A 26,005-nucleotide genomic window follows, 5' to 3' on the forward strand; every position below is an offset into this window, starting at 1 on the left:
AGCTGAGAGGATCTGAGCAGATAACGTACTGTATCCGCCGATGGCGGCGGATGTAGTGGACAGCCTGGAGAACAGCGTAAAGCTCCGCAGTATACACCGAACACTGGTCGGGAAGCCGAAATTGATTTGGGGTGTCGCCAACAATATAGGCACTCCCTACACCTAACGATGTTTTCGAGCCGTCGGTGTAAATAAATGTGGCGTCCGTCATTTGTGCACATAGAGCAGCAAATGCCCGACGATAAACAAGTGTAGGGGTACCATCCTTGGGATATCGACAAAGGTCACGGAGCAGGCAGATCCGGGGACGGAGCCAAGGCGGTGCTGTATCCCAAGTTGTCAAGAAGGTTTTAGGAAAGCGGAAGGAAAGAGAATGGAGCAGTTGACGGAAGCGGACTCCCGGGGGTAGTAGGGAGGAGGAGCGGCCTGCATACCCTACATCAAATGAGGCGTCGAAAAAAGGGTCATGTGCTGGATTAGCAGGCATGGAAGACAGATGGCTAGCATAACGACTTAGAAGGACCGCTCGCCGATTGGACAACGGAGGTTCAGCAGTCTCAGCATAAAGGCTTTCCACAGGGCTAGTGTAAAAAGCTCCAGACACTAAACGTAATCCACGGTGGTGGATAGAGTCGAGACGCCGAAGAATAGACGGCCGAGCAGAGGAGTAGACTATGCTTCCATAGACCAATTTCGAGCGCACTAAGGCGCGATAGAGGCGGAGAAGGACCACTCGGTCCGCTCCCCAGGAGGTACCATTCAGGACACGGAGGGTGTTAAGGGATCGCAGACAGCGAGCCGAAAGATAGGAAACGTGGGAGGACCAGCACAGTTTTCTGTCAAACGTAAGACCCAAGAATTTAGCGACGTCTGAAAACGGAAGGTTGACAGGTCCTAGATGTAAGGAGGGCGGAAGAAACTCCTTACGTCGCCAAAAATTAACACAAACGGTCTTACTGGGAGAGAAACGGAAGCCTGTTTCGATGCTCCAAGAGTGGAGGCGATCGAGACATCCTTGAAGACATCGTTCAAGAAGGCTGGTCCGTTGAGAGCTGTAGTAGATCGCAAAATCATCCACAAAGAGGGAGCCCGAGACATCGGGAAGGAGACAATCCATAATTGGATTTATAGCGATGGCAAACAGTACAACACTCAGCACGGAGCCCTGGGGTACCCCGCTTTCTTGGGAGAAAGTGCGGGAGAGAGTAGTGTTCACCCGCACCCTAAATGTGCGCTCTGCCATAAATTCGCGAAGAAAAAGGGGCAGCCGGCCTCGAAAGCCCCAAGAGAACAGTGTGCGGAGGATGCCTGTCCTCCAACAGGTATCGTATGCTCTCTCCAGATCAAAAAATATTGCTACCGTTTGGCGTTTCCGGAGAAAATTGTTCATGATATAAGTGGAGAGAGCAACAAGATGGTCAACTGCAGAACGATGCTTTCGGAATCCGAATTGGGCAGGTGTTAAAAGACTGTGGGATTCCAGCCACCACGCTAAACGGTAATTCACCATACGCTCCAAAACCTTACAGACACTACTCGTGAGAGAAATGGGGCGATAGCTAGAGGGGAGATGTTTGTCCTTTCCAGGTTCAGGAAAAGGAACGACGATAGCTTCCCGCCATCGTCTGGGAAAAGTACTGTCGGTCCAAATTCGATTATAAAGGCGAAGGAGGTAACGCAGACTATGGGTTGATAAATGCAGCAACATTTGGACGTGGATACCATCTGGTCCTGGGGCGGAGGAGCGAGAAGAAGAGAGTGCATGTTGGAGTTCCCGCAAGGAGAAAACAGTATTGTAGCTTTCGCGATTTTGAGAGGAGAAAGCAAGAGGTCGCACTTCCGCTGCACGTTTCTTCGGGAGAAACGCTGGCGGGTAATTTGAAGAGCTCGAAATCTCGGCAAAGTGTTGACCCAACGAGTTAGAAATGGCGACGGGGTCCACTAATGTGTCATGCGCGACAGTGAGCCCAGAGACCGGGGAGAAACTAGGCGCGCCTGAGAAACGTCGAAGCCGACTCCAAACTTCCGAGGAGGGAGTGAAGGTGTTAAATGAGCTAATAAAGAATTTCCAGCTTGCCTTCTTGCTATCGCGGATGACACGACGGCATCGCGCTCGTAGCTGCTTATAGCGGATACAGTTGGCCAAAGTAGGATGGTGGCGGAAAACGCGGAGAGCACGTCGCCGCTCACGTAGTGCATCATGGCATGCCTCGTTCTACCAAGGAACTGGGGGGCGCCGGGGCAATTCGGAGGTGCGTGGTATTGAATGTTCCGCAGCTGTAAGAATAACGTCGGTAATATGTGTGACCTCATCGTCGACGCTGGGAAAGTGACGGTCATCGAATGTCGCTAGAGACGAAAAAAGTGTCCAATCGGCTTGAGCAAACTTCCAGCGTCGCGGGCGCATATATGGCCGTTGACGCTGCAGTCTAAGGACACATGGAAAGTGGTCACTCGAGTGTGTATCATCAAGGGCGAACCATTCGAAGCGCCGAGCTAGCGGTACAGTCCTGACCGCAAGGTCCAAATGAGATAAATTTGCCGTGGAGGCAGACAATAACGTAGCGACCCCAGTGTTGAGGCAAACTAGATCTGCTTGGTGGAAGACGTCTAGCAATAGTGAGCCAAGTGGACAAGGATGTGGAGATCCCCAAAGCGGGTGGTGGGCATTGAAGTCCCCAACCAGCAAATATGGGGGTGGAAGCTGACCAAGAAGATGAAGGAGATCAGCTCGTGCCATTGGTGTGGACGATGGAATGTATACAGTACAAAGAGAGAACGTGTATCCGGAAAGGGAAAGACGGACAGCGACAGCTTGGAAGGAAGTGTTTAAATGGATTGGGTGATAATGGACAGTTTCATGGAGAAGAATCATGAGTCCTCCATGTGCTGGAGTGCCTTCAACAGAGGGGAGATCATATCGGATGGACTGAAAATGAGGGAGAACAAAGCGGTCATGGGGACGCAGCTTTGTTTCCTGAAGACAGAAGATGACCGGCGAGTAGGATTGTAAGAGGATCGACAATTCATCCCGATTGGCTCGAATACCGCGGATATTCCAGTGGATAATGGACATAGGGTGAACAGAAAATGGAGGAATGCGACCAAGGTCGCTGTCAACTCAACGACTGCTCTGAGCTTGCGACCGACAGCATGGAATGGCATTCAGCCGAAGGCAGAAGATCCTGATCCATAGGTTGGTCAGGAGCAGCTCCTGCCACCAGCGACCGGCCGGTTGATCGGCCGCCAGCAGTGCGCCTCGGCGACACAGAAGACGGCCGAGGGCGACTTCCGCCAGGTGGTGCTGTAGATGGGACACGCCTTGGCGGAGAAGGAGAGGAACTGGGTTTCTTTGTAGCCTTCTTGGAAGTATGATGTTTGGAGGAAGGAGGAACCGATGGTTGCGAAGTTGCCGTACGTAAAAACTCTTCACGAGTATGCTCTTTTATCGAAGTCTTTGTGTCTGACTTTTGGGCTCGAGATTTAGCAGAACTCGACGAAGGGTGAGCCAGAGAGTGGGCAGGCGAAAGTGGTGAGGTTGAACGGGCGATCTTTGCGCTGGCCGATCTGACGACCGTGGCACTAAAGGTGAGGTCGCAAGTCTGCGTGGCCGCCTCCTTTGTTGGCCGAGGAGAAGCAAGGACAGTGCTGTATTTTCCTTTCTGAGGCACGGTGGGCTGTCGACTGGCGAATAATTTTCGAGCAGCAAAGGTCGACACCTTTTCCTTTACTCTAATTTCCTGGATGAGCTTTTCGTCCTTAAAAACGGGACAATCTCGAGAGGAAGCGGCGTGGTCACCCATACAGTTGATGCAGCGAGGGGATGGAGGTGGACAAGCACCCTAATGGGCATCCCTGCCACACAACACATTTGGCCGGATTGGAACAGGACTGGCTGGTGTGATTGAACCGCTGGTACCGATAGCAACTCTTAGGGTTCGGGACATAAGGGCGAACGGAAATTATCTCATAGCCGGCTTTGATTTTCGATGGTAGTTGAACTTTGTCAAATGTCAAGAAGACAGTGCGGGTTGGAATGACGTTCGTGTCAACCCTTTTCATAACCCTATGAACAGCCGTTACGCCCTGGTCAGACAGGTAGTGCTGAATTTCTTCGTCAGACAGTCCATCGAGGGAGCGTGTATAAACGACTCCACGCGAGGAATTTAAGGTACGGTGCGGTTCCACCCGGACAGGGAAGGTGTGTAGTAGTGACGTACGCAGCAATTTTTGTGCCTGGAGGGCACTGACTGTTTCTAACAACAGGGTGCCATTCCGTAATCTGGAACAAGACTTTACAGGACCTACAATTGCGTCGACACCTTTCTGAATAATGAAAGGGTTGACCGTGGAGAAGTCGTGACCTTCGTCAGACCGAGAAACAACAAGGAACTGTGGCAACGATGGAAGAACTGACTGTGGTTGAGACTCCGTGAACTTACGTTTGTGAGCAGACATAGTGGAAGGTGAGGAAACCATTGCGGAAGAATCCCCCATGATTATCAGCGTCTCCGATGGCGCGCTCCTCCCTTGTGGGGGCCCTCTCTGAGGGCACTCCCGCCTTAGGTGATTGTTCACACCTCAGGTCACACCTCCCGACAAACGGACGGAGGGACCAATCGGCACTTTCGGAAGGTATCAGCTCGGGTAATCACCCCTCCCTGGGCCTGGCCGTTACCAGGGGGTACGTACGTGTCCTACCTGTCTACCCGGGGCGGGGAATTACGCGTTACCCCGTCACCGGCTACGCATGGAAGTGCGTGGGTTGGCCTTCAGACACGCACAGGGAGGAAGAAAGAGAAAGGGAAAGGGAAAGGAAAGAAGAGAGGTCTCAAACGCCGCAGCGGAGAAGGTAGAGAGAAGAGGTAAGGAAAAGAAGGACAAAGGAAGGATGAAGACTTACAAGCAAGTAAGGAAGGCGAAGAATGTAGTATATGTACAAGCGTCCGTCTCCAGACGTAGGCACAAACCATAACCCCAGAGAAAGGGAAAGAAAGAGCCAGAGGTGAAGGGGGGGGGGGGGTGGCGAAGATGGGGGATGGGGAAGGATGCGGAAAGGGAAGGTATGCAGCCCAGAAAGGAAGGCAGGCCACATCAGCTCGGGGTCCCGTGCTCGCTACGCACGTATCCACAAAAGAGTTGTGGATCCCCTGGGGGGGGGGGGGGGATGGCTCCCTGGAGGGGCCGTTCAGCAACAACAGTACTGGAGCAGCAGTACGAAACGCAGAAGTTGTTTGCATACAGAGGTGAGACGGAGGGCCCGACAGCTACTGCTAGACCGTTAACGGCCACTAAAGAGACGATACACAGCCCCACGGGACTCAATTCTCCTGCATGTGGATGAAACTACGGGAGTGGCCAAGTTGCCAAGTACGGAGCGACAGGAAGTTTTGGATAAAAATCGGGAGTGTTCCCAACAGACCCCACTCATACCATGTGGCAAGGATATGTCAAGTCGTGTCGTAGGCTTTACGTAAGTCAAAAAAGACGGCAATAAGGTGTTGCCGTCTGGGTAAGGCTGTTAAGACGGAAGACTCGATGGACACAAGATTACCAGTGGTAGAGCGACCCTGGCGTAGGCCGCCCTGACATGGAGCCAGCAAGCCACGTGACTCCAGGACCCAGCCCAACCGCCGACATACCATACATTCCAGCAGCTTACAAAGAACGTTGGTGAGGCTTTCCATATCAAGCGGGTTTTTACCAGGTTTGAGCACCGGAATGATGGTGCTCTCCCGCCATTGCGACGGAAAGACGCCCTCGCACCAGATCCGGTTAAAGATGACGAGAAGATATCGCTTGTAGTCAGATGAGAGATGTTTAATCATCTGGCTGAGGATGCGATCAGGCCCAGAAGCTATGTCGAGGAAATGTGCAAGGGCACTGAGGAGCTCCAACTCTGGAAATGGAGCGTTATAGGATTCACTGCAGCGTGAAGTGAAAGATTACGTTCCCTTCCAGCAGCGATTTGAGTTTTTTTTTTTGTGGTTTTAGGGCGCAGAACTTCAACGGTCATTAGCGCCCAGACTACGTTAGGAATGCACCACGAGTCAAGTTTAAAACAGCAACGAAACGGAAAACACGATAAAAGACAGACAGGCATAGGATTAAGAAAGAAAACAGCATAATCAAATGTCCTTAGAGAGGGTTGTCAAATTGATAAAATGAAGAACGCGAGCAGCTCCTCGTGGGTCATCCGCTAAAATGGCTTCTAGGGTACATGGCAGGCCAAGATCAAGACGCAGTGTGTTAAAATCCGGACAGGACGTTAAAATGTGGCGGACCGTCAGCAATTGCCCACATGGGCAGAACGGCGCCGGCGCAGCCATCAGCAGATGGCGATGGCTGAACCGGCAGTGGCCAATTCGCAACCGGGCCAAAACTACCTCCTCCCGCCGAGAAGGGCGTGAGGACGACGTCCAAGCCACGGGAAGAGGTTTCAAGGCCCGAAGCTTGTTGTCTGTAAGTGCAGCCCAATCGGCATGCCACAGCGATAAAATGCGCCGACAAATGACCCTGCTACAATCTCACGAAGGGACATAACAAGAAGCTGTCCGAGGCTGGAGGACCGCAGCCTTGGCCGCGGCATCTGCAGCTTCGTTCCCAGGGATACCGACATGGCCACGAACCCACATAAAGCTAACCGGAGAACCGACGTCCACCAGCTGCTGAAGAGAGCGTTGGATCCGGTGCACGAAAGGGTGAACCGGGTACGGATCACTGAGGCTCTGGATAGCGCTCAGGGAATCTGAGCAGATGACATATGCAGAATGTCGGTGGCGGCAGATGTAAAGAACAGCCTGGTAGAGGGCAAAGAGCTCAGCTGTGAAGACCGAACAATGGCCATGGAGCCAGTATTTGAAACTTTGTGCCCCGACAATAAAAGAACACCCGACCCCGTCATTGGTCTTAGAGCCATCTGTATAAATGTAGGTCATATTAATGAACTGCGAACGAAGTTCGACAAAACGGGAGTGGTAGACTGAACCGGGGGTAACCTCCTTCGGGAGCGAGCAGAGGTCAAGGTGGACGCAAACCTGAGCCTGGAGCCAAGGTGGCGTGTGGCTCTCGCCCACTCGAAAGGTTGCAGGGAGTGAAAAATCAAGGTGTTGAAGGAGGCGACGAAAGCAAACTCCAGGGGGTAGCAGGGCAGATATATACAACCCGTATTGACGGTCGAGAGTCATCAAAAAAGGAACGATAAGACGGGTGGTCGGGCATTGCCAGTAGCCGACAGGCATACCGACAAAGCAGTATATCGCGCCGGTAGGTGAGTGGCAATTCGCCAGCGTCAGCATGAAGACTCTCGACGGGACTAGTATAAAACGCTGAGATCGCAAGCCGTAAACCCCGATGTTGTATGGAGTTGAGGCGGCGTAAGATGGATGGCCGTGCGGAGGAGTATACGAAGCACCCATAATCCAGCTTGGAGCGGACGATCGACCGATATAGGCGAAGTAGGACGGTTCGATCCGCTCCCCACGACATACCACTGAGAACACGGAGGACATTTAAAGAACGGGTACAACGGGCAGCCAAATATGACATGTGGAGACCAACTAAGTTTCCTTTCAAATGTAAGACCTAAAAGTTTTGTTGTCTCCACGAATGGGAGAGCAACGGGACCGAGTCGTAAGGACGGTGGGAGAAACTCTTTGTAGCGCCAGAAGTTAATACAGACCGTCTTCTCGGCAGAAAAACGGAAGCCATTGGCGACACTCCAGGTGTAAAGACTGTCAAGAGAACACTGAAGACAGCGCTTCAGGAAACACGTACGCTGTGCGCTGTAATAGATGGTAAAATCGTCCACGAAAAGGGAGCCTGATACATCAGATGGGAGGCAATACATTATTGGATTGATCGCTATGGCGAAGAGAGCGACGCTCAAAACTGAGCCCTGTGGCACCCCATTCTCCTGGCGAAAGGTGTCTGACAGGACAGAACCCACACGTACCCTGAACTGTCGATCCATTAAAAAGGAACGAATAAAAAGAGGGAGGCGACCGCGAAGGCCCCATGTATGCATGCATGGTGCGGAGAATGCCCGCCCTCCAACGGGTGTCGTAAGCCTTCTCCAAATCAAAGAACACAGCCGCGGTCGGGCGCCTCCGCAAGAAGTTATTCATAATGAAGGTCGACAAGGTAACCAGATGGTCAACAGCAGAGCGGCGCCTACGAAATCCACATTGTACATTGGTAAGGAGGCGTCGAGACTCGAGCAGCCAAACCAATCGAGAGTTAACCATTCGCTCCATCACTTTACAGACACAGCTGGTAAGCGAGATGGGTCGATAACTGGAAGGCAAGTGCTTGTCCTTCCCCGGCTTAGGAATCGGGACAATAGACTCGCGCCAGCATGCGGGAACATGTCCCTCAATCCAGGTGCGATTGTAAGTACGAAGAAGAAAACCTTTACTCGCAGGAGAAAGGTTCTTCAGCATCTGAATATGAGTAGAATCAGGCCCTGGAGCGGAGGACCGTGATCGGCCAAGTGCGTTTTCGAGTTCCCGCATGGTGAATGGGGCATTATAACTTTCACGATTCGAGGAGCGGAAGTTAGGTGGCCTAGCCTCCTCTGCCTGTTTGCGGGGGAGGAAGGCAGGGTGGTAATGAGCGGAGCTCGAAACCTCTGCGAAAAAGCGGCCGGAGGCGTTGGAGACAGCCCCAGGGGCCACAAGGACGTCATTCGCGACCGTCAAGCCAGAAACTGGTAAGTGGACCTTAGTGCCAGATAGCCGGCGCAGGCTACCCCAGACAACAGAAGGAGTAAAACTGTTGAAGGTGCTTGTGAAAGCAGCCCAGCTGGCTTTCTTGCTTTCTTTAATAATACGACGACACTGTGCACGTAATCGTTTATAATTGATACAATTCGCCACTGTAGGGTGGCGTTTAAAGGTGCGTAAAGCACCTCGACGAGCACGTAAAGCGTCTCTACTTGCTGCGGTCCACCAGGGGACCGGCACGCGACGTGGAGAAGAACTAGGGTGAGGGATGGAATATTCAGCAGCAGTGAGAATGACTTCCGTGAGGTGTGCGACCTGACGATCGCAGCTTGTGAAGGTTTGATCCTGAAAGGTCGCCCTGGAAGAGAAGAGCCCCCAGTCTGCCTTGGAGATGGTCCAACTAGATGAGCATGGAGAGGGGGTATGCTGCAGGAGATGGATAACACACGGGAAGTGGTCGCTCGAATATGTATCAGAAAGTGCATACCACTCGAACCGGCGTGCAAGTTGGGGAGTACATATAGAGAGGTCTAAATGGGAATAGGTGTGAGATGTGTCCGAAAGAAAAGTAGGGGCGCCAGTATTGAGGCAGACAAGATTGAGCTGGTTGAAAAGGTCTGCTAACAGGGAGCCCCTCGGGCAGGATGCTGGAGAGCCCCAAAGGGGATGGTGGGCATTGAAGTCGCCAGTTAACAAAAATGGTGCAGGTAGCTGAGCAATAAGTTGCATCATGTCTGCCCTGGTAACGGCAGATGACGGTGTGTAAACGGTACAAATGGAAAATGTAAAAGTGGGGAGAGTAATGCGGATGGCAACTGCCTGCAGGCCGGTGTGCAACGTGATGGGATCGTAGTAAATATCATCCCGGACCAGCAACATAACCCCTCCATGAGCCGGGATACCTACCACAGGGGGTAGGTCAAAACGCACAGAGGTGTAGTGTGCCAAGGCAATTTGATTGCATGGGCGTAGCTTCGTTTCCTGGAGGGCTACGACGAGCGGACGGTGCAAGCGGAGCAGCAACATCAAGTCCTTTCGGTTGGAGCGAATGCTGCGAATATTCCAGTGAATAAGTGCCATCGTAAGAAGAAAAGGAAGATGAAAGAAGGGGTCACCTCGAAGGCCGCTGAGGGCCTAGCTTCGAGCGAGCACTGCCGCCGCTATCAGTAGGCGGACAGTCATCGTCCATTGGGTCTATAGGTTCAACGGCCATCTTGGTAAGATGGCCGGGAGGGGGAGCTTCCTCCGCCGGTGAACGGCCAGATGTTCGGCTACCAGCGGTGCGGCCAGGCGAAACGGATGACGGCCTGGGGCGGCAACCGCTGGGTGGCGCAGGAGAAGAAATGCGCCGTGGCGGAGAAGGAGAACTGTGCTTCCTATGAGCCTTCTTGGAAGGTCGTTTGGTGGAAGTACTGGTCGAAGGCTGGGAGGTCGAGGTACGTAGGAAGTCTGCACGGGACGGTTCCTTCTTGAAGGCCCGTGGATCTGAATTCTGGGTCTTCGTCTTAGCAGAAGCTGATGAAGGGGCTGGTGTCTGTGGGGTGATGGGAGGAAGAGGAGACGTCGACCGCGCGATCTTAGCACTGGCCGAACGGACGACAGTGGAGCTGAAGGTCAGATCGCATGTCTGGGTTGCCACCTCCCTGGTAGTCCGAGGAGAGGCGAGGACAGTACTGTATTTCCCCGCTGGGAGCAGCGTGGGCTTCCTACTAGCCAATAGCTTGCGAGCAGCCGAGGTGGACACTTTCTCTTTGACCCGAATTTCTTGGATACAGCGTTCTTCCTTATAGACAGGACAGTCGCGGGAGGATGCGGCATGGTCACCCTGACAGTTCACACAACGAGGAGACGGAGGTGGACAGTCACCCTCATGGGCATCCCTGCCACAAGTGACACATTTAGCCGCATTGGAACAAGACTGTCGAGTGTGATTGAAACGCTGACACTGGTAGCAGCGCGTAGGTGTCGGGACATAGGGGCGAACAGAAATAACCTCGTAGCCCGCCTTGATGCGCGATGGCAGCTTAACACTATCAAAGGTCAAGAAAAGTGTCCGGGTCGGTACAAGGTCATTGTTGACCTTTTTCATGACCCTATGGACAGCCGTCACGCCCTGCTCAGCGAGGAAAGACTGAATCTCCTCGTCAGTCAATACGTCGAGGGATCTAGTATAGACCACACCACGAGACGAATTCAAAGTTCGGTGAGCCTCCACCCGGACAGGGAACGTGTACAGGAGTGTGGCCCGAAGCAGTTTTTGTGCCTGAAAGGCGCTCTCAGTTTCGAGTAATAAGGTACCGTTACGCAACCTGGTACAAGATTTGACAGATCCGGCTATGGCATCGACGCCCTTCTGGATATCGAAAAGGTTGACAGAGGAAAAATCCTTTCCGTCCTCAGATCGAGAAACGACGAGGAACTGTGGGGCAGGCGGTAGTACTTTGGTCACTGGTGGCTGGTTAAGTTTCCGTTTTTGGGCAGAAGTCTAGAGAGATGGAGTGAAATCCATTGCGGAGGAATCCCCCATGATTGCCAGTGTCTCCGATGGCGCGCTCCTTCCTTGTGGGGACCCTCTCAGAGGGCACTCCCGCCTTAGGTGAATGTTTACACCTCAGGTCACACCTCCCGAGAAACAGACGGAGGGACCAATCGGCATGGTCAGAAGGTATCAGCTCAGGCAATCACCCCTCCCTGGGCCTGGCCTTTACCAGGGGGTGCATGCGTGCCTTACATGTCTACCCAGGGCGGGGAATTACGCGTTACCCCGTCACCGGCTACGCGTACGAACGCGTGGGTCGGCCTTCAGGCGCGCACAGGGAGGAAGGAAGAAGAGGAAAAAGGAGAGAGAAAGAAAGAGAGAGAGAGAGAGAGAGAGAGAGAGGACAGACTGTCTCAAAAGCCGAGGCGGAGACCAGAGAAGGCAAGGAGAAGAAGGCAATGAGAAGGCAAGGAGAAGATGCAAGGGAAGAGTAAGGAAGACTGAGGTGGAGAAGAGTAAAGAAAGGAACCAACCAAAGGAAGGAAGAAACGAGAAGTTAAAAAGCAAAATGACCGCAAATAGAGGTCGTGGAACGGTCCGTCTCCGGACGCAGGCGCTAACTACACCCTCGAGGGGAGGGACTCATTTTAGTCGCCTCTTACGACAGGCAGGAATACCTCTCGCCAATTCTAATCCCTGGACCCGCAGGGGGGGGATTTGAGTGTGTGAAAGGCTGGGGGTTAATTCTCTGACGCAGAGGCTTGCACAAAGTGCTCAGCAAAGTGCTCGGCAATCGCGTTTGCGTCGGTACATAACTCGCCATTTGTGGTAACACCAAGGACAGCTGTTGGTCTCGTACACCCAAAAAGAAGTCTGATCTTTTACAGACTTGGGAAGGAGACGTGTGGCAACCAATGGTGGACACATGTCTCCGAACACTCCTTCCATTGTCTGATAAGGTAGCGAACACAGACATGGATCCGTTTAAAGGCAATGAGGTGCTTCAGGGAAGTGTGCCGCTTATGCCGCTGTAGAGCTCGCCGACGCTCCTTAATTGCTTCAGCGACTTCTGGCGACCACCAAGGGACTGCCTTACGCCTCTGGCACCCTGAAGAGTGAGGGATCGCGTTTTCTGCCGCAGAAACAATTGTGCTAGTCACCTGCTCAACCATCATATCCGTGTTACCGTGTGGGGGAGATTCAGCAGTGACAGCAGAGGTGAAAGTTCCCCAGTCCACCTTGTTCAAAGCCCATCTGAGCAGGCGTCCGTGTGCCTGACACTGGGGCAGAGACAGGAAGTTGGGGAAGTTGGGGAAGTGGTCACTACCACACAGGTCGTCATGTGCTCTCCAGTGGATAGATGCGAGGTGTCTTGGGCTGCAAATCATTAATTCAATGGCCGAGTAACTACCAGGAGCCACACTGAAACGTGTGTCGGCCTCAGTATTTAAGAAGCAGAGGTCTAATTGCGACAGTAAAGTTTCGACATCTCTGCCTCGGCCAGTAAGCATGGCACCACCCCACAAGGAGTTATGGGCATTGAAAGCTCCCAGAAGTAGGAAAGGTTTAGGGAGTTGATCGATCAGTGCAGCTAATATATTCTGGGGCACTGCACTATCTGGAGGAAGATATGCACCGCAGACAGTTATTTCCTGTGTCGTTCTTATTCTGACAGCCACAGTTAAAAGAGGGGTTTGAACTGGCACAGTTTCACTACAGACCGAGTTTAGGACGTAAACGCGAACTCCAACTAACACTCCATTGTAGTCGTTACGGTTCATGTAATATCACTTATAGCCACTGAGAGCAGGGGGGGTCCACATTGCTGGGAACCAGCTTTCTTTGAGGGCAATGCAGACAGCAGGTGTAAAGCTTAACAGTTGCCGTAGCTCAGCCAGGCGGTGGAAAAAAAACCGCCGCAATTCCACTGGAGGATAACATAGTGAGACTGGGAAGGTATGACACATTCAGTGAGGCAATTTACGCCTCAGTCACCAGCTGCCACCGATTTATTGTCTGAGCAGTCTATATGCATTGTATCTGAGGGCGAGATCTAGGTTCTCAGCAGATGCCAAAATCTCCACCCAATCCTCAGCCACAGAGCTTGTAGGTAGCAGTGGTGGAGGGTTTTCTATTTGGATTTCTCTCGCTGCTCCTTGAGTTTACCTGGCTGGGAGGCCTTCAGTGGCTCAGTCTCTGGGACTGAGGATGAGTGTGAAGCTATACGACCAGCTGCTTTTGGGCCCTCAGCCACTGGCAAGCGTCATCTTTTCCACTAGAAGAAACCTGGGAAGGGAGTGACCCAAGGAACCCCTTCATAGCGAGAAAAGCTGAAGACGACTTACGCTTCTCCAGCTTAGAAGTGGGGACGGACGTCCATGATGGTTTGGGGGGGGGGGGGGTGCTGCTCTCGAAGTAGGTGGTGCGGGAGCAACAGGGAGGGAGATGCCGCCGCCGCCGCCGCCGCCGCCGCCGCCGCCGCCGCCCCCCCCCCCCCCCCCCCCCCCCACCACCAAGGGGGGCAGGTGTAGGCTTCTGCCTCAAAGGTGACCTGGGTTGGCGGAGCTGATGGTGCCAGAACTGTTGTAGCGGCGGCGTAAGATGACGTCATAGGCACAGGATGCAGGTGTACAAATTCTCTCTTAGCCTCTGCATATGTCAGTCTGTCGAGGGTCTTTTACTCTATGATTTTCCTTTCTTTCAGGTTAATCCTGCAGTCAGGTGAGGAAGGTGAATAGTGCTCTCCACAGTTGACAGATAGGAGGCGGGGCACATTGAGTATTGGGATGCGATGGACGCCTGTGATCTTATGTTACGCTGGAAGTACAGCAGGAAGACATATACCCGAAATTCCAGCACCACATCGGGGGAGGGATATAGGGCTTCACGGCGGAGCGGTGGACCATCACCTTGACCTTCTCGGGCAATGTATCATTCTCTAAGGCCAAGATGAAGGCACCGGTGGCGACCTGATTATCCTTCGGACCCTGGTGGACACGCCGGACGAAATGTTTACCTCGCAGCTATAAATTGGCGTGCAGCTCATCGTCGGACTGCAAAAGAAGGTCCCTGTGAAATATCTTACCCTGGACCATATCTAAACTCTTATGGGGCATTATTGTAACAGAAACATCCCCCAACTTGCCACAATCGAGTAATGCCCGTGACTGGGCAGAGGATGCTGTTTTTATCAGAACTGACCCAGAGCGCATTTTGGACAAGCCCTCCACCAGCCCCAAACTTTTCCTCCAAATGCTCCACGAAGAACCGAGGCTTCATGGACATGAAGGATTCCCCATCAGCTCTCTAACATACAAGGTACTGGGGCGAATAAGATCCGCTTCCATCCTTAGCCTGACGTTCCTCCCGTGGTGTCGCCAGGGAGGGGAACGATTTGAGGTCTTACTTCTGTGTGTTCAATTGAGCTCGTGATTGCTTAGAGACTGCTGGTGTTTGACCACCAGAAACAGATAATGTACTATGCTTCATCACGTGTCATCCACCCTGATGCCACCCACTCTGACCAGGGCGCCGCGCCCCGCCCCGCCCATGGCATCCTTCGAAGATGGTAGGTGGAGCACTCTTCTCAGCTGCTGTGACGTCAACTGGTGCCAGCAAGTGACGGGCATACGCTAAAGTACGAAGATGCTCCGCCTACCTCTTCTCCCTCCACCTCACATCAACCAATCAGTATAAAAATGAGTTCACATAATCGTCAAAACGTAAAAAAAGTACAATAATAACATAAAAATAGTTATGTATAATATCTCTTTACAACCATGGAATTACTTAAATATTGTATAAAATATCAATTAAAAGCTTGAAAATAACTGTACAGATGTATTGTCCGTGTGCCCTCTATGGGCTAAGGTGGTACTACCACAATGGTTTCAAAGTCAACGATGTTGTGGAGGTATCTGACATTGCGGCATCATATCGATATGAGAGTTGTGACTCGACTGCAAGTATACATCTATGCTAGATTCAGTCTCTCTTTTATTAAAATGTCATAAAACTGATTTATTAAAAATGGAGTAATATTTCGTAATATTTCTAGTTGGAAGTTTAAAATTGTGATATAAATATTTACGTAGTGTCCTAAGGTACATTTCTGCCATGGATACAACAGGGTACTATGACTTTCTGAACAAAGGAGTACACATGTGTGTTCATAGAATTTCGCCAAAGAGATCATAAAAATGTTTTTCACGAAAATCTAACTGTTCATTGAGAACGACTGACGGTTCATCTCTATAATGGGCATATATCTCTATCTCCTCCAAAATATTTAATAATAAGCCTTTATTAGCGTAATTAAGGACCTGCGAATTCTGTTGTACCGCCCCTTCAGCATGCTTATTAAAAGTTATGTGATGGCCAAAGACTGATTTTGTTCGTGCGGTACCTGATGTACGTTCTTTGTATCGTGTAGTATAGCTCGGCCTGTTTGGCCAATGTATATTTCTCTACAATCACCACATTGGATCTTGTAAACCCCTGATCTGAGAAATGTATCGTCTTTACCTACGGTATGTCTTAATTTATTTTGCGAAGTATTCTTAGTTTCAAATGCTATTGTTATTTCAGAATTCTTAACTAGATTACTGATCATATCTGGTATGTTCCCCATGTGTATTTATGAGCTCCTATTAGTGGTGTACTTAGTGACTGTTCCATTTTATTAAAGATAATGTCAACTTGACACATCAAAAGAATTAGTCTTCGCAATCTGTTTTAGAATATTTCCAGAATGAGATTTTCACTCTGCAGCGGTGTGCGCTGATATGAAACTTCCTGGCAGATTAAAACTGTGTGCCCGACCGAGACTCGAACTCGGGACCTTTGCCTTTCGCGGGCAAGTGCTCTACCAACTGAGCTGTGAGTACCGGGCGTGGGTCGTGCTTCGGTAGCACAGATGGTAGAGCACTTGCCCGCGAAACGCAAAGGTCCCGAGTTCGAGTCTCGGTCAGGCACACAGTTTTAATCTGCCAGGAAGTTTCTGTTTTAGAATAGTTGTGTGTTTTTTAATTTCATTTTCTTCAAGGGGTAATTTTAACATCCGGTGGATCATTGACTTAAAAATGTTTTTATATTTGTTAGGATGACATGACCTAGCATTAATGATATCAGCAGTTGTAGGTTTTCTGTATATGGCGAAGCAATGTTTGCCATTGTTATTAGATATAACGCGATCCAGATAGTTAACATGTTTTTGATTTTCATGTTGAACTGTAAATTGTAGCTTTGGGTGTTGTTGAGGTCTTCAGTCCTGAGACGTTTGATGCAGCTCTCCATGCTACTCTATCCTGTGCAAGCTGCTTCATCTCCCAGTACCTGCTGCAGCCTACATCCTTTTGAATCTGCTTAGTGTATTCATCTGTGTCCTACGATTTTTACCGTCGACGGCTGCCCTCCAATACTAAATTTGTGATCCCTTGATGCCTCAGAACATGTCCTACCAACTGATCCCTTCTTCTAGTCCAGTTGTGCCACATACTCCTCCCCCATTCTATTCAATACTTCATTATTTATGTGATCTACCCATCTAAACTTCAGCATTCTTCTGTAGCACCAGATTTAGAAAGCTATTCTCTTCTTGTCTAAACTATTTATCGTCCATGTTTGACTTCCATACATGGCTACACTCCATACAAATACTTTCAGAAACGACTTCCGGACAACACTATGTTAAAATTCTCGTTTTCAGAAACGCCTTCGTTGCCATTGCCAGTCTGCATTTTATATCCTCTCTACGTCAACCATCATCAGTTATTTTGCTCCCCAAATAGCAAAACTCCTTTACTACTTTAAGTGTCATTTCCTAATCTAATTCCCTCAGCATCACCCGACTTAATTTGACCACATGCCATTATCCTCGTTTTGCTTTTGTACATGTTCATCTTGTACCCTCCTTTCAAGACACTGTCCATTCCGTTCAACTGCTCTTCCAAGTCCTTTGCTGTCTCTGGCAGAATTACAATGTCATCGGCGAACCTCAAAATTTTTATTTCTTCATGGATTTTAGAACAGACTCAGAATTTTTCTTTTGTTTCCTTTACTGCTTGCTCAATATACAGATTGAATAGCAACCACTGCTTCCCTTTCATGTCCCTTGACTCTTAACTGCCATCTGGTTTCTGTACAAATTGTAAATAGTCTTTCGCTCCCTGGATTTTACCCTTGCCACCTTTAGAATTTGAGAGAGCATTCCAGTCAACATTTTCAAAAGCTTTCTGTAAGTCTACAAATGCTAGAAATGTAGGTTTGCCTTTCCTTAAACTTTCTTCTAAGATAAGTTGTAGGGTCAGTATTGCGCCAACATTTCTACGTAATCTTTGCCGAGCTCGGCTTCTACCAGTTTTTCCTTTCGTCTAAAGAATTCGCGTTAGTATTTTGGAGCTGTGACTTATTAAACTGATAGCTCGGTAATTTTCACATCTAGTACAGAATTCAATTTTGTTGTAAAACTATATTTAAAGAAACATTTTAATCACTGTTCCGAATATGTTTATTAAAACTGAATTAGATTTATTTTACGTACCACTGTGGGACATTTGATTTGCTAGTGGATCATGTGTGAATAGCATCCATTATTGATTCGTCTGATGTAGTGGTTTGGAAGTACTGACTTCTTTTCAAGTAGACAGGCACAGTGCCTATATTTTGCGTTATTGTTGTCTGTGTATACTGTACATCTTTTGTGTTTTTGTTGCTTAGTCTTCCAAAGATCGGTGTAAAAATTGAAAATGATAAGAAATGAAGCTGAGTGTACAACCGCCGGCCGTAGGCAGACCGTGTCGCCCCCAGGACCCACCTGGCTGGCCCGGCGTCGCCGCCGGCGATGTCTGGGGAGGCCGGCTCGGGCTGCGCGTCGCTCGGCGGCGGCGCGGGCGAGGCGAGCTTCAGCGCTTTGAGGCGGCCCCTCACGTCGCGCGTGTCCCCCGAGGACTCCTCCTGGACGGACACGTCGCGCCAGCTGGCGTCGTCGTCGGTGCCCTCCTGCCCCTCGCTGGCCGGGCTGCAGCAGCTCTCCGGGGTGGACAGCTGCCGCCCCAGCAGCGGGCGCCCGGTCTGCAGGAGGCGCTTCTTCACTGCGTCCTGCAAGAGGCTCTCCTCGGCGTGGGCCCTGTGCAGAAGACCGGGCTCGTCACTGCCAAAGTGGAGAATTGTATCTATGACCAGGATACGTACAGGGTAGTCAGAAACTGTCTGAGAAGCAATTAACAGTGTAGGTCGTGCTTAGAGCTGAAGAAAAAAAAGAATTTCCATACGTTGCGCCATTTTCAAGTTAACTAGCATTGTAGGTTGGCTGGAATACTCTTTCAAATTCTGAAGGTAGGAGGGGTAAAATACAAGCGAAAGGCTATTAACAATTTGTACAGAAACCAGATGGCAGTTTTAAGAATCGAGGGGGCACGAAAGGGAAGCAGTAGTTGGGAAGGGAGCGAGACAGGGTTGTAGCCTCTCCCCGATGCTATTCAATTTGTATATGGAGCAAGCAGTAAAGGAAACAAAAGAAAAATTCGGAGTAGGCATTAAAATCCATGGAGAAGAAATAAAATTTGAGGTTCGCCGATGACATTGTAATTCTGTCAGACGCAGCAAAGGACTTGGAAGAGCAGTTGAATGGAATGGACAGTGTCTTGAAAGGAGGATATAAGATGAATATGAACAAAAGCAAAACAAGGATAATGGAATGTAGTCGAATTAATTCAGGTGATGCTGAGGGAATTATATTAGGAAATGAGGCACAAAGTAGTAAAGGAGTAAAGGAGTTTTGCTACTTTGGGAGCAAAATAACTGATGATGGTCGAAGTAGAGAGTGATAGAATATAGACTGGCAATGGCAAGGAAAGCGTTTCTGAAGAAGAGAAATTTGTTAACATCGAGTATAGATTTAAGTGTCACGAAGTCTTTTCTGAAAGTGTATGGAGTGTAGCCATGTATGGAAGTGAAACAAGGACGATAAATAGTTTGGACAAGAAGAGAATAGAAGCTTTCGAAATGTGGTGCTACAGAAGAATTCTGAAGATTAGATGGGTAGATCACATAACTAATAAGGAGGTATTGAATAGAATTGGGGAGAAGAGGAGTTTGTGGCACAACTTGACAAGAAGGGATCGGTTGGTAGGACATGTTCTGAAGCATCAGGGGATCAGAAATTTAGCATTGGAGGGCAGCGTGGAGGCTAAAATTCGTAGAGGGAGACCAAGAGAAGAATACACTAAGAATCAGAAGGATGTAAGCTGCAGTAGGTACTAGGAAATGAAGAACCTTACACAGCATAGAGTAGCATGGAGAGCTCCATCAAACCCGTCACAGGACTGAAGACAACAACAACATAGCATCGAAGTAACCCAGTGACGTAACTGCGCGCACTAATCCAAGCGCCATGACTATGCAGTTAGTGTCAGCTCTCATAGCAACGATTATGGCTTAACACACTGCTCAGCTTTTGGCTTGGGTCTGATATTACTGTCCCATATCCAGTTCTTCCGTCACTTGTTCCGTTTCGGGGAACGGAATCACCAACACGTTTGAGTACACCAGCTGTGACGAGCCTCTAATTTGCGCGCACACTGGCCTCAGTATACAGTTTCACTGCTAATTAACTCTGGAATGGTTGAACGTAAATTTTTCTTGATGTCTGAGCACTCCAAAGGGTCTTACAAAAGTTTCAGGCTGTTTCTGACCATCGTACACGTAACTGCTATAACGTTTTGGCAAGGTGTCTAATATTTTTCTGGGAAAGTTAGAAAATGGCTAGGTGTTTTCTGATCTGGCACAGGGAGACTATAAAATCACAAAATTAAACTACATATTTATAAAGAAAGCTACCACACTTTTGTGTCGGGAAACTGGCTTATCCTAAATGTATTTGATAGTTTAACAGTTAACAATGTAACATCTAATAAATGAAAAGTTTAACATCCACTACAAATGCTTGATGAAAGGTTGAAAGGTGACTCAACCTAAACTTCAATTTTCGTATAATTCAAACATGTACATATTTTACGATTTATTCATTGCAGCAAGGGTAACGGAACCGCTATCTTTAATTGCTAACAACTACTGTTAAGCACAAAGATTAAACTTTCCATATTCCACTTTATGCAAATCCTTTTGCAGTCGGCGTGGACTGCTGAATTTCAACTGATCTGAGATATACTTTGTCCATCTGAACATCCTCACACTTTACGTGGTATTTCTTAACGTGTTCACTGTGACAAGCTGCGTTCATTACAGCTGATTGATAGAACTTAACTCCATTGAAATTGTTAAAAGATTTATGTCTGGGGATCTTTTAAATGTCAAATTATATTTCTTTCGAACTATGCTTTAAATACACTACTAGCCATTAAAAGTTCTACATAGAGAAGAAATGTAGATGATAATCGGGTATTCATTGGACAAATATACTACAACTGACATTTTCACGCAATTTGAGTGCATAGATCCTGAGAAATCAGCATGCGCTTGGGCATTGAGTCAAACGGAGATTGCATGGCGTGTACAGGTATAGCAGCCCATGCAGCTTCAACACGGTACCACAGTTCATCAAGACTAGTGACTGGCGTAATGTGACGAGCCAGTTGGTCGGCCACCTTTGACCAGACGTTTTCAATTAGTGAGAGATCTTGAGAATGTGCTGGCCAGGGCAGCAGTCTAACATTTTCTGTATGCAGAAAGACCAGTGCAGGACCTGCAGCATCCGGTCGTGCATATCCTGCTGAAATGTAGGGTTTCGCAGGGATCGAATGAAGGGTAGAGCCACGGGTCGTAACACATCTGAAATGTAACGTCCACTGCTCAAAGTGCCGTCAATGCGAACAAGACGTGACCGAGACGTGTAACCAATCGCACCCCATACCATCACGCCGGGTGATACGCCAGTATGGCGAAGACGAATACACGCTTCCAATGTGCGTTCACGGCGATGTCGTGAAACACGGATGCGACCATCATGATGCTGTAAACAGAACCTGGATTCATCCGAAAAAGTGACATTTTGCCATTCGTGCACCCAGATTCGTCGTTGAGTACACCATCGCAGGCGCTCAAGGTAAACGCAGCCATGGTCACCGAGCTGATACTCCATGCTGCTGCAAACGTCGTCGAACTGTTCGTGCAGATGGTTGCTGTCTTGAAAACATCCCCATCTATCGACTCAGGGATCGAGAGGTGGCTGCACGATCCGTTACAGCCATGCAGATAAGATGCCTGTCATCTCAACTGCTAATGATACGAGGCCGTTGGGATCCAGCACGGCGTTCCGTATTACCCTCCTGAACCCATCGATTCCATATTCTGCTAACAGTCATTGGATCTCTAACAACACGAGCAGCAATGTCGCGATATGATAAACCGCAATCGCGATAGGCGACAATCCGACCTTCATTAAAGTCGGAAACGTGATGGTACGCATTTCTCCTCCATACACGAGGCATCACCAGGCATCGCCGGTCAACTGCTGTTTGTATATGAGAAATCGCTTTGGAACTTTCCTCACGTCAGCACGTTTTAGGTGTCGCCACCGGCGCCAACCTTGTGTGAATGCTCTGAAAAGCTAATGATTTGCATATCACAGCATCATCTTCCTGTCGGTTAAATTTCGTGTCTTAAATTTCGTGTCTGTAGCACGTCATCTTCGTGGCGTAGCAATTTCAATGGCCAGTAGCGTTCTATTGAATGTTCAGTGAGATGAATTTCATACCCTGCCTGATTTTTGGCGTTCGATACATTGCTTACACATTCGAAAAAAATGTCATTTCAGTTTCTCGGTAAAGAATGGCACACAAAATGAAAAATATTTTGTGCGTAGCACACCAACTATAAAAATTGTTCTCAATGTTTGTTATGCCAAATTGCGATGTAGCTTAATTACATGAAGTCGAAAAATTTGGATGGAATTTTTTCTAGACGTCTGAGAACCGAAACTACCTCAGTCTTTGTGGCACACTACAGAAGCAGCAGGACACTTCAGTTTGTACACTGAATATAATTTCTGAAGTTAATGTTGCCTTTTTTTAATGGCAAACTGCGGACTTTACGGTAAGTGCTTAATATGTTCTCGCTCAGTTACACTGCCTGAGAAAGTGAACCACCCATAAAACATGCTCTGACGTCGGTGCAAATTCTTACACACCTGGAGGTGGTGTGTATAGGACGTGCGCTATTAGAGCTGCAGTTCTATGAGCGGCAGGGCTCCCACCACAGTGCACTGTTTACTCGTGTTTACCAGCCGAAGTATGGTGTACATAAGAAAAATGAACAGCTGCATATGTTGACTGATCACTGGAGGAGACAGCTGCTCCTTTTTTAAGGGGGAAGGGGGGCGAGGCGAAATTGATGTTTCATAGGGGGTATCCATTTGGCCAGTTGCTCGAATCTTGCAGTATCCAGATCTGTGGAGCATACAGGTAACACTAGTCCAGAGTTTTACTGCATGTCGACGTGACGACAGGTGTGCCCTTAGTCAAGGTTCCAGTCCACCACATCTCACTACCAAGAGCACAGATAACCTCTTCACATTACCACCTGCCATTGACTACAGAGTAATTTGGCATTGTGTTCAGCGATGAATTCCTGTTCTGTATGCCCATAAGTGATTAAGGCAGTGACTTGGGGATGTCCACACACACACAGTCCACACACACAGTCCACACACACAGTCCACACACACAGTCCACACACACACAGTCCACACACACACAGTCCACACACACACAGTCCACACACACACAGTCCACACACACACAGTCCACACACACACAGTCCACACACACACAGTCCACACACACACAGTCCACACACACACAGTCCACACACACACAGTCCACACACACACAGTCCACACACACACAGTCCACACACACACAGTCCACACACACACAGTCCACACACACACAGTCCACACACACACAGTCCACACACACACAGTCCACACACACACAGTCCACACACACACAGTCCACACACACACAGTCCACACACACACAGTCCACACACACACAGTCCACACACACACAGTCCACACACACACAGTCCACACACACACAGTCCACACACACACAGTCCACACACACACAGTCCACACACACACAGTCCACACACACACAGTCCACACACACACAGTCCACACACACACAGTCCACACACACACAGTCCACACACACACAGTCCACACACACACAGTCCACACACACACAGTCCACACACACACAGTCCACACACACACAGTCCACACACACACAGTCCACACACACACAGTCCACACACACACAGTCCACACACACACAGTCCACACACACACAGTCCACACACACACAGTCCACACACACACAGTCCACACACACACAGTCCACACACACACAGTCCACACACACACAGTCCACACACACACAGTCCACACACACACAGTCCACACACACACAGTCCACACACACACAGTCCACACACACACAGTCCACACACACACAGTCCACACACACACAGTCCACACACACACAGTCCACACACACACAGTCCACACACACACAGTCCACACACACACAGTCCACACACACACAGTCCACACACACACAGTCCACACACACACAGTCCACACACACACAGTCCACACACACACAGTCCACACACACACAGTCCACACACACACAGTCCACACACACACAGTCCACACACACACAGTCCACACACACACAGTCCACACACACACAGTCCACACACACACAGTCCACACACACACAGTCCACACACACACAGTCCACACACACACAGTCCACACACACACAGTCCACACACACACAGTCCACACACACACAGTCCACACACACAGTCCACACACACAGTCCACACACACAGTCCACACACACAGTCCACACACACAGTCCACACACACAGTCCACACACACAGTCCACACACACAGTCCACACACACAGTCCACACACACAGTCCACACACACAGTCCACACACACAGTCCACACACACAGTCCACACACACAGTCCACACACACAGTCCACACACACAGTCCACACACACAGTCCACACACACAGTCCACACACACAGTCCACACACACAGTCCACACACACAGTCCACACACACAGTCCACACACACAGTCCACACACACAGTCCACACACACAGTCCACACACACAGTCCACACACACAGTCCACACACACAGTCCACACACACAGTCCACACACACACACACACAGTCCACACACACACACACACAGTCCACACACACACACACACAGTCCACACACACACACACACAGTCCACACACACACACACACACACAGTCCACACACACACACACACACACAGTCCACACACACACACACACAGTCCACACACACACACACACACACAGTCCACACACACACACACACACACAGTCCACACACACACACACACACACACAGTCCACACACACACACACACACACACAGTCCACACACACACACACACACACAGTCCACACACACACACACACAGTCCACACACACACACACACAGTCCACACACACACACACACAGTCCACACACACAGTCCACACACAGTCCACACACACAGTCCACACACACAGTCCACACACACACACACACAGTCCACACACACACACACACAGTCCACACACACACACACACAGTCCACACACACACACACACAGTCCACACACACACACACACACACACACACACACACAGTCCACACACACACACACACACACACACACACACACACACACACACACACAGTCCACACACACACACACACACACACACACACACAGTCCACACACACAGTCCACACACACAGTCCACACACACACACACACACAGTACACACACACACACACACGGTGCTGCCTGGTAGTGATTGAATATACTGATTGCAAAATGCCCCTTATGCGACACTACCATTATAAAATTTTCGAACAGGGCAATGCCTGTCCACACATGGCAGTTTTGTGTAGGAACAATGTCGATTATGAGGTACTGCCATGGCCAGCAGGATCCCTAGATCTGCCTCCAGCAAGTCCGGTGTGGGACCAGTTCTGATGTGGCTTCGTCCTAGTACCATTATCGTGGATATGTAGGACTAGTTACAGCAGTTTTGTGCTAGCATGCCTCAGGAGAGGTATGATTGTTGTAACACCCTTCCCAACCTAATCTGCATGAACCCAGGCCAGAGACCACTATTGCGTTAAGAAGGTACTTGGCAGCAAGTTCTTTGTAAATCTGACTATTTTGTTATAACTTTAATACCAATACACACCCTCCCAACCCCTGGAATCCCCTTTCGCTTCCCACATCCCTCCTGTCTGCTGCTAGGTCAGGCAGTGGGTGTCTGTAGTAAGCGGCGTCACGGCACTGCCTGTCACTTGACGCTGCTATTCCAGTGCTAGTGCTCACGCACTCAAACCTAATCAAATTTTTTGCCTTGTGTGAAAAATGCTGTTTTCCACCGTCTTACAGATTCCACGTTAAACTTGAAAAGTTAGAGGTAAGATTATGAGAAGGCAACATACTGTAATAGCTCGTTGTTTAAATATTAATGAATTCTGGAGATAAGTGAAATGCTTTTATAGTAGCCCCAACAAACCTATTATGCCATCGGTAGCAAGGGTTGCTTCAGACTCACAAACACGTTATTAAACCACAACAGAAGTTCAGTCACATCAAGAAATCTGACGAGAAATAAATATCGATACAGAATGAGATATCGTTTTAAAACAGTCTAAGTAGTGGCCAAAAGTGTTAAGTGACATCAAATCAGACTTATGATTT

At 49.3% G+C, this 26,005-nt stretch overlaps 1 protein-coding gene across 1 annotated transcript in view; it reads right to left on the minus strand.

Annotated features, from left to right (window-relative positions):
• Positions 1–26,005, minus strand: part of LOC126195786 (fibrous sheath CABYR-binding protein-like) — a 151,025-nt gene that overhangs the window by 39,296 nt on the left and 85,724 nt on the right. Inside the window, exon 5 of the mRNA XM_049934420.1 lies at positions 18,017–18,328. Within this exon, the coding sequence (XP_049790377.1) occupies positions 18,017–18,328 (312 nt within the window). The remainder of the gene's footprint in view (positions 1–18,016; positions 18,329–26,005) is intronic.

This window comes from Schistocerca nitens, chromosome 7 (genome assembly GCF_023898315.1).
Source record: "Schistocerca nitens isolate TAMUIC-IGC-003100 chromosome 7, iqSchNite1.1, whole genome shotgun sequence".
NCBI classification, from domain to species: Eukaryota; Metazoa; Arthropoda; class Insecta; order Orthoptera; family Acrididae; genus Schistocerca; species Schistocerca nitens.